A 10,077-nucleotide genomic window follows, 5' to 3' on the forward strand; every position below is an offset into this window, starting at 1 on the left:
CGATAAAGATCAGTCGAACTTTGTCGAAATCGTTCTTAAGAATTACCGAACGATATTGACGATAAGTTAACAAAAAATGGAAGTTACCATTTCATATTCAAATTCTTGCAACGGCTACACGGAATCGTTCGATATATCGATCCCCACGATTATCGGTAACGCGGATTTCGAAAATGTATCGATTCGAAAGAAATTTCACGGATACAATAGATCGCGTTACGCCGGACACATCATAATTCCGATCGCGACAACGCATTGATAAGATTAGAAAAGTTGGATATATTTTCGATAATAATCCTACTGTGACAGGCCTATAAAGCAGGAACATTTGTACAAAGCCTTCCACAAACGAATCGCTAGCCATAGCGATCGGCCATTAATTCCTTTGCACGAAAGGTACGTTATCTTTCTAATCTCTTCATAATTCTCCAAATATTTCCGTAATTGCTTCTGACTTCCGAATTTTTTCCTTCTAATTTTGTGACGGTTCGAATTCGAGCGAAAATCGAGAGGCCTGTGTGGAGTATCGTTTGCGCGGGAAATTTAAATTGGTGCGATGTTGAAGTGGCAGTGATTTTCGTGGCTTTTTGATTTTTTTCGGTGAGTGCAAACGTTCTGGTCGGTTTAGAGATCTGTTTTATTAAATTCATTATATATTATATAAACAGAAATTGTTTTAGTATTTAGAGATCTGTTTTATTAAATTAATTATATATTATATAAACAGAAATTGTTTTAGTAGTTAGTTTTTGATGAATGTTTCATTTTTAAATTTGTAGATGTAGAATTAGAAATTACTTTCAAGATAATGTACTAATATTTATATAAAATACAGTCGTGATAATACTTGTCTTACTAGAATATCAAGCTTTAAAAAATTTCTTAAAGTAAAATTTAGTGAGTGATTAAAAATCAAGGCTCAGATAAAATAATGTTTCATTAAAATAATAATTATTGATGTTCAATTATTACAATAATTACTTAGCAAGAATGAAGTTCAACTAGCAACCATTTTTGTTGCTCAGAAATATTCAAAATGGCGGAGTGAAGACAGATTAAATTCAAGGACACTTTCACTTTAAAAATTGTCTCTCATTTTTATTAAAACCGACAGAACTTTTGAACTACCTGAAAATACTTCAATTATTAATAACTCGAATATTAAATTAATAAATTAAATTAAATTAAATTAAAACACAATTTTAGCTTCACTTCCCAAAAACATTTGCACGAACACCCACAGTCTATTTTCCCTTCCTCAAATATATTTAATTATTTAAATACGTAAACATGCGGTAACATAAATCTTCACAAAAGCTCAACACGATTATACAAAAATTTCTGCTACACAATTACATAACAAATTTCCAGATTCATCGGAAATGTCGAGATTAGGGTTACTCGTGCTGCTGATCACGTGTCAGGTAGCGTTCGAGGGCGTAGCCGCGGAGGAGGGAAATTCAAACCGCGTCAGATACAGGCTGCCGACTACCGTGAAGCCGACTCACTATGACTTGACTCTGGAGCCAAATTTAGAGAAATTCACTTTCACTGGAAGTGAGACGGTCCAGCTCAAGGTTCTGGAGGACACTTATACTTTGGTTTTGAATAAGAAAGAGTTGAACCTGTCGAATATTGTGGTTCAAGATCCCGTTGAAAAAAAAAATTTATCTGTTGGTAAGGAACAGTATGATGAAGTAGAGGAATTGTTGACCATTCCCTTGGAGACTAAGCTCACCAAGGGAAAGAATTATGTCTTGAGCATGGACTTTGTTGGCACACTGAACGATCAGAAGAGAGGATTTTACAGAAGCAGATACTTTACCGAAAATTATGAAGTACGGTAAGTCTTTTTCAATTTTCCTAAATTTTGTTAAATTTGTTTTGCTTAAACTAAGTTGTTGGATCGATGTGACAATTACACCATGTTCAAAATGCTTACAAATATATTTTTTCTAGGTACATCGCCACGACACACTTCGAGCCAACAGGAGCTCGACTGGCCTTCCCCTGCTGGGACGAGCCCGCTTTCAAGGCGACCTTCCAACTGACCTTGATTCACTCTAACGAAACCAGCGCGATCTCCAACACGAACCCAGAAGGCGAGGACAAGTTAGAGGGAAACAAAAGAGTCACCAAATTTAAGAAGACCCCGGATATGTCTACGTACCTGGTGGCGTTCGTGGTATCCGACTATGGCAAGGTTAACACTTCTGACGATAGCTTCCGAGTATGGACCAAACCCCACGCACTCGACCAAGCGAAGTACGCTTTGGATGCGGGAGAAAATTTGATGAAAAAATTGGAAGAATATACGGGAATTGGGTATGGCGTGTCTACCCTGGGGAAGATGGACCAAATTTCTATTAAGGACTTCTCTGCTGGCGCTATGGAGAACTGGGGACTTGTAACCTACAGGTAATTATCTCTTTTTGTTGGTTTATGTTAGGTTAGGTTAGGTTAATTGTCTCTTTTTATTGGTTTAGGAGAGGTTAGGTTACGTTAGCTACTTTTTTTCTTGGTTTAGAGTAGGTTAATTATCTTTTTATCTTGGTTTAAGTTGGGTTAGGAGAGGTTAGGTTAGGTTAGATATTTTTTTTCTTGGTTTAGAGTAGGTTAATTATCTTTTTATCTTGGTTTAAGTTGGGTTAGGAGAGGTTAGGTTAGGTTAGATATTTATTTTTCTTGGTTTAGAGTAGATTAGGTCAATTAACTCTTTCCCCTGGTTTAGGTTAGGTTAGCTTTTTCTTGGTTTAGAGTAGGTTAGGTTAATTATCTCTTTTTCTTGGTTTAGGATAGGTTGGCTATCTCTTTTTTTTTGGTTTAGAGTAGGTTAGGTTAATTATCTCTTTTTCCTGGTTTAAGTTAGTTATCTATTTTTCTTGGTTTAGGTTAGGTTAGGCTAGTTACCTCTTTCTCTTGATTTAGGTTAGGTTTTTTATGACAGTTTACTGTTCACGAAATTATTTCTCAAATGTTTCAAATAGGAATTCGCATTTTTTTGGTGATTCTGAATTCTACTTGTACCAAGTAAATTTTTGTAATATGAACATTTGAAAAACTTCAAGTTCCCAATAATCTTCAACATTCTCACAATCCTTCATTTTATCTCAGAAATAAACTTCATTTCAATACATAATTTACCTTGAAATCTACAAATGTAAATTCTAGTTTCCTTAAGTTCTATTCGACCGCCGCCATTTTGTCGTCACCTGACCGGACAACTTAAGTGACATAAAAACGCAAGTTTACTCTCGTTTATACCATAAAAGTTTCTATCACAATGCAAACAGTTCGTGAAAGAATTTATAATATCAATGATTGTAACGATATGGACTGTCAATATTAATTTATTGCTAACAAGTAATGGATGTCAGAAAAATGTTTATCTGATACCATTTCGAAACGGAAACTTGTGATATGGAAGACACGGTTAATTCTCGATTCATCACTTCTTATGATGTTTTAATTTCTAGGTTCATTTTATTTTTGTTAATTAGATGTCCTTTTCTACAGCATTAAATATATTGTGGTTAATTAATTGTTTACTAGATTATATTTTCTATGACCTTAACCATATTTCAGTCAATTAATTATTTACTACATGACATTTTCTACGACGTTAACGATATTATAGATAGCTAATTGTTTACTAGATTATATTTTCCATGAGGTTAAATACATTGTTGTTAATTAATTATTTATTACATGAAATTTTCTACAAAATTAAATATATTGTGGTTAATTAATTGTTTACTAAAGGACGTTAACAATATGGCGGTCGATTAGTTTCTCAGACGCCATTGTCTGCGGCCATCTTGAAAAAAAAGGCGGGAAAAATGACACGGTACAAATTGCAATTTTCCAAATCCAATATACATTTCATATTTCAAGTACTATATCATCAAATATGTGACATGCATTCATTAAAAAAAATATTAAACATGAATTTTTAAATTTGTTACAGAGAATCCGCTCTTCTCTACGAAGAAGGAGTAACCACCCTCCGCAGCAAACAGAGCATAACCACAGTGATCGCCCACGAATTCGCCCATCAGTGGTTTGGAAACCTAGTCAGTCCAAAATGGTGGAAATACATTTGGCTGAACGAGGGATTCGCCGATTACTTGCAATATTTCATCGCTCACATGGTAAACAATGTTATGAAAGGTCAATGAGCGAATCAAAATGGCCGACAAATTCATAATGACGTTATCAGAACGTAAGTTTACGTTTGAAATTTATTTTCTAGTGGAAACCGGAATGGCGTCTGGACGAGACGTTCGTTGTGGACAACACCCAAGGCAACGCTTTCATCGCTGACGCGGTTAAAACTGTCCGCGCCATGAACCACGACGTTTCGACTCCTGCTGAAATTAGCAAACTTTTCGACAGCATCGCCTACCAGAAATGTAATTTCCTATTTCATTATTAATTGCGTTATCTTCTAAAACTTTTTCGTAAGAATTTTTCTAGAGACATTGACATCGTTTAATTGGAGAATTTGGGGATTTGGAAAATTGGGGATTTGGGAAATTAGGGATTTGAGAATTTGGGGATTTGGGAAATTGGGGATTTGGGAATTTGGGAATTTGAGAATTTGGGGATTTGAGGATTTGGAAGTTAGAGAGTTGGGAAATTAGGAGATCGGGAAATTAGAGAGCTGGGAAATTAGGAAGTTGGGAAATTAGGAGATCGGAAAATTGGAGAGTTGGGGAATTAGGAAATTGGGAAATTAGGAGATCGGGAAATTAGAGAACTGGGGAATTAGGAAATTGGGAAATTAGGAGATCGGGAATTTAGAGAGTAGCGAAATTAGAGAGTTGGGAATTAGGAAATTGGGAAATTAGGAGATCGGGAATTTAGAGAGTTGGGGAATTAGGAAATTGGGAAATTAGGAGATCGGGAATTTAGAGAATGGGGGAATTAGGAAATTGGGAAATTAGGAGATCGGGAATTTAGAGAGCTGAGGAATTAGGAAATTGGGAAATTAGGAGATCGGGAAATTAGAGCGCTGGGAAATTAGGAAATTGGGAAATTAGAAGATCGGGAAATTAGAAAATTGGGAAATTAGGAGATCGGGAAATTAGAGCGTTGGAAACTTAGAGAATTTGGAAATTGGGTATTTGGGAAATTAGGGAGTTAAGAATCTAGAGAATTGTGGAATAAGATAATTTGTGAAGTGAGAATATGGGAAATTAATATCATTTAATGATACATATTAATATATATGATAATTCGATTTCCTAAAATGAAGTGCTCTATAATGGCGCTCCAAGTAGAACAGTATCTTGACATTTAACGATTTTTATTGATTACCGTACAAAGGTGTTAATACGGTGCTATCTTATCCATCGGTAACCTCGTTGCAAATACCGGCTATAGATAAAGCGCAAGAGGAAAATTAAAAATTTCGTTCAGTCATTGCTTGATACGCAAAGTCCATAGTACAAGTCTACTTATCGAGATGCGATCGACATCTGGGAATTTTATCGAGATTAGTCCCTACGATCTGATTCCAAAAAAACTACATTATGTAGTAAACTCTCGTCATATTGCCGATTTATTCATGTAATAAATATAATATACTTGTTACAGCCGGAGCCGTTATTCGAATGATGTCTCACATCCTAACTGACGACGTCTTCCGTGCTGGACTGAAAAACTACCTAGAAACATAGTACGTATTCCTACATAATAATAATTTTTCAAAAGAATCCTCTTACCAAATCCTACAAATGTTCAACTACCTTAACAAAAAAAATTTATACAGCGTGCGATCTGGCAGTTGTCGACTGCCATCTTGCCAGCCACCATAATCATTCGTACGTGTAATTACAGCAAGTTCAATGTAACCGAGTCGTACAACCTCTTCCAAGTTCTCCAGAATGAATCGAATTGGAAATGGTCGGACGTCACCTTCGACCAGGTGATGGACGCATGGGTAAACAAATCAGGGTATCCGGTGTTGACCGTGAAGAGGAAGGACAACGGTAAACTGGAACTAACACAACAGCGATTCCTTGCGGACGGAACGACCGACGATACAAAATGGTGGATACCTCTGACGTACACCACCTCCTCCAAGGCTGACTTCAAGCAGACAAAACCGGAGAATTGGTTAGGACCAAACGAGGCGTCCAAGGAAATTGACGAGTCTGCGAAGAAGGACGACTGGGTCATCTTTAATATTTTGCAAAGTGGTAGGTGATTTGGGGGTGAACTGGGGCGTGGGGGGTGAGTTGGGAGCTTAGTGGGTCCTAGCAGGTGACCTGGGATGTTACTGGGTTCTAGTAGGTGACCTGGGATGTTACTGGGTTCTAGTAGGTGACCTGGGATGTTACTGGGTCCTAGTAGGTGACCTGGGATGTTACTGGGTCCTAGTAGGTGACTTGGGACCTTACTGGGTTCTGATGGGTGACCCCGATGTGCCAACTTCTCTACGTCCCAACTTCCTTATGTCCCAACTTCCCTACATGCCAACATCCCTATGTCCCAACTTCCCTACGTCCCAACTTCTCTACGGCCCAACTTCCCTACGCCCTAACTTCCGTACGTCCCAACTTCCCTACGTCCCAACTTCCCTACGTCCCAACTTCCCTACGTTCCAACTTCCCTACGTGCCAATTTTCCTACGCCCCAAATTCCTTACGCCCCAATTTCCCTTCGTCCCAACATCCCTACGTCCCAACTTCCCTACGCCCCAACTTCCTTACGCCCCAATTTCTTTACGCCCCAACTTCCCTACGCCCCAACTTCCTTACGCCCCAATTTCTTTACGCCCCAACTTCCTTACGCCCCAACTTCCTTACGCCCCAAATTCCTTACGTCCCAACATCCCTATGTCCCAACTTCCCTACGTCCCAATTTCCTTATGTCCCAACTTCCCTACATCCTAACTTCCCTATGTCCCAACTTCCCTACGTCCCAACTTCCTTATGTCCCAAATTCCCACCGTCTCAACTTTCCTACCTCCCAACTTCCCTACGTCCCAACTTCCCTACGTCCCAACTTCCTTGTGCCCTAACGTCTATGAGCGAAGTGGGTCCTGACAGGTGACCTCGGACCCTACTGGCTCCTGACGAATGACCTGGGAACCAACTGGATCCACGCAGGTGACCTGGGACCTTACTCGATCCTGAGAAGTGACCTCCGCCCTTACTGGGTCCTGGATAACCCTGAACCTCACCATGAATCTTCTCGATTTCCAGGTTACTACCGCGTGAACTATGACGAAGACAACTGGAAGAAGCTGGACAAGGCCTTGAAGGATGACCACAATGTGATAGTTCCGGTGAACCGTGCTCAGCTCGTGGACGACGTTCTGAACCTGGCCCGCGCCAATCATGTGAAGTACAGCACCGCGTTGAGTCTGACGAACTACCTTAACAAGGAGACCGACTTCGTAGTGTGGTCCACGGCCTTCAGGAACTTGAACTTCCTGCAGAACATGCTGCGCACCTCCAAACACTACAACGTGTTCAAGGTAGGTTGAGGGACGTGTTTGGAGGGCATGGAGGTGTTAACTTGGAATGGTTGCAGCTTTACGTGAAATACATAACGAAATCGGTGGTCGACGACGTCCTCTTCAAGCTCGAGGAGGATAAGCAGAAGGAGGACACAGATCTTAAGAAGCTTCTCAGAGTGAACCTGGTGAAATGGACCTGCAGAGCTGGGCTTGACAAGTGCAAGAGCTTTGCTGAGGAAGAATTTAAGGCGTGGCTTAACAACTCCGCTCAGTATCAGTGAGTGTCTTATGAGCCATCTTTGGAGACGTGCACACGATTATATTTCTACGGTTTTCGTTAATTCGCAGATTGGATGTCAATTTGAAGAACAACATCATCTGCGCTGGACTGAGGAACGCTAATGCAGATACTTGGAACAAGACTGAGGCTATTCTGAAGGACATCAGGGATGAGGACGAAAGGAAGAGTATGTTCGCGCTCTTGGCTTGCCCTGACTCCACTGAAATTTTGAAGAACTTCATTAATTCTACACTTAAGGAGGGCAGTGTACTGAGCTTCAGCAGTGCTGTGCAGGCTGTTGTGTCCGAACACAACGAGGGTGTCGATCTCGCTATAGACATGCTCAAGAGCGAACAAAAGAGGATTAAACAACTGTAATTAACGATTTTAGTACGAATCGCTTAATGTGTTAGGATGATGAGTGATGTTCATTTTTTTATTGCAGGCCCAACGGAAAGGACATTATCACATCGACGGTACAGGCAATTGCGAACGGCATCACGAAGAACAGCCAATATGTTGAGGTACGATTAACAGATATTTGTTATAATGTTGACTGATGAAGGACTTTTGGTAGATACACTTAGAAGCTGTGTTAGCTTTTGATTAGATTATGGTTTCCAACTTTGAATTTCCGATTACAGTCTTGGATCTTATTGCAAAATGGTTAAATTTTCATGAGGTGTTGAACTATTTGATGATATATAGTAGTATTTTGTCGATGGCTCAACTTTATTAGGGTAGACTGTTGTGATGCAGTGTACTAACTTGCCGACAGCGAGTTAGTAACGTCCTGACTTACCGACCTCCTAACTTACCGATGGAGTAAGTTATTCTGACTTACCGACGTTCTGACTTACCGACGCAGAAAGTTATCAAAGTCTGACTTATCGACATTCTAACTTACCGACGCAGAAAATTACCAAAATCCTGACTTACTGATGTCCTAACTTCTGTATGTCCTAACGTCCTACGTCCCAACTTCTTTAAGGCCCAATGTACCTACGTCCTAATTTCCCTACGCCCCAACTTCCTTACGTCCCAATTTCCATACGCCCCAACTTCCTTACGCACCAATTTCCATATGCCCCAACTTCCTTACGTCCCAATTTCCTTACGCCCCAACTTCTCGGCGCCCCAACTTCCTTACGCCCTAATTTCTCTACGTCCCAACATCCCTACGCCCCAACTTCCCTACGCCCCAATTTCCTTACGCCCCAATTTCCTTACGTCCCAACATCCCTACGCCCCAACTTCCTTACGCCCCAATTTCCTTAGGTCCCAATTTCCTTACGCCCCAACTTCCCGGCGCCCCAACTTCCTTACGCCCCAATTTCCCTACGTCCCAACTTCCCTACGCCCCAATTTCCTTACGCCCCAACTTCCCTACGCCCCAATTTCCTTACGCCCCAATTTCCTTACGCGCCAATTTCCCTACGTCCCAACTTCCCTACGCCCCAATTTCCTTACGCCCCAACTTCCCTACGCCCCAACTTCCTTGCGCCCCAACTTCCTTGCGCCCCAATTTCCCTACGTCCCAACATCCCTACGCCCCAACTTCCTTACGCCCCAATTTCCTTACGCCCCAACTTCCCTACGCCCCAACTTCCCTACGCCCCAATTTCCCTACGCCCCAACTTCCCTTCCCCCCCAACTTCCTTGCGCCCCAATTTCCCTGTGTCTCCACCTCCCTACGGCCCAACTTCCCCATGGCTCCGTCACTGCAGCGCTACCGCCCTCTAGCTTGCCAATAAGGTCTCCTACCTTTATGCAATTATTTCTAATATAAAACAATTTTTTCCCCTTCAGCTGAGTCGTTTCGTGGGCAGACAAGGATTAAACGCTGAAGATTTGCAGAGCGTCGTAGAGAAAGCATCGTCAAATATGGACTGGGTCGATGCCTACGGTGCAGAAGTTGAAAAATGGCTGTCGGAGAATCAACACGTGTTCAGCAGTGCCACATCTGTAACGTTCGCGTCGCTCCTCGTTGCCCTCTCACTATTTATTACACGCTTCTACTAATAATTGTTAGCGTAATAGTAATTTTGCTCCAGCGAGCACTAAACGAATAAACACTAGGTTGTGTTGTAAGAATCGTAGGACGTTTATTTGTAAACTGTATCCTATGGCCCTTGAAGGGAGCGCCATTTTGTTAAACGTTGAGATAACGTTCAACTTAAATAATGTAACTGAATATGTTGTAAATAATTGAAATATGTCTGTAATTATATATTTTTGTATTACAGGGCGTTTATAATAAAAATTGAACGTTATTGGAGTAAGTTTATTTTTATTATATTGCCGTTTAATGTTTTCGAGCGTTGGATAG

The 10,077-nt window shown here is 40.6% G+C and overlaps 1 protein-coding gene across 2 annotated transcripts; it reads left to right on the plus strand.

Moving 5' to 3' along the window:
* The first annotated feature begins 243 nt into the window (after nt 1-243).
* LOC100874673 (aminopeptidase N-like) lies at nt 244-10,026 on the plus strand. 2 transcript variants are annotated; one of them, XM_076541660.1, is made up of 12 exons: nt 244-396; nt 1,372-1,843; nt 1,960-2,418; nt 3,968-4,151; nt 4,253-4,412; nt 5,599-5,680; nt 5,842-6,203; nt 7,212-7,486; nt 7,543-7,745; nt 7,817-8,122; nt 8,194-8,272; nt 9,558-10,026. In XM_076541660.1, exons 2-12 carry the CDS (start codon nt 1,383-1,385, stop codon nt 9,768-9,770), a joined length of 2,784 nt encoding a protein of 927 aa, XP_076397775.1. In that variant the 5' UTR covers nt 244-396; nt 1,372-1,382; the 3' UTR covers nt 9,771-10,026. The 2 variants fall into 2 exon arrangements, with proteins under 2 accessions (XP_076397775.1, XP_076397776.1); XM_076541661.1 differs by lacking the exon at nt 244-396 and adding an exon at nt 506-600.
* Nucleotides 10,027-10,077: the final 51 nt, after the last annotated feature.

The sequence above is a fragment of the Megachile rotundata genome, chromosome 16, assembly GCF_050947335.1.
Source record: "Megachile rotundata isolate GNS110a chromosome 16, iyMegRotu1, whole genome shotgun sequence".
NCBI lineage: Eukaryota > Metazoa > Arthropoda > Insecta > Hymenoptera > Megachilidae > Megachile > Megachile rotundata.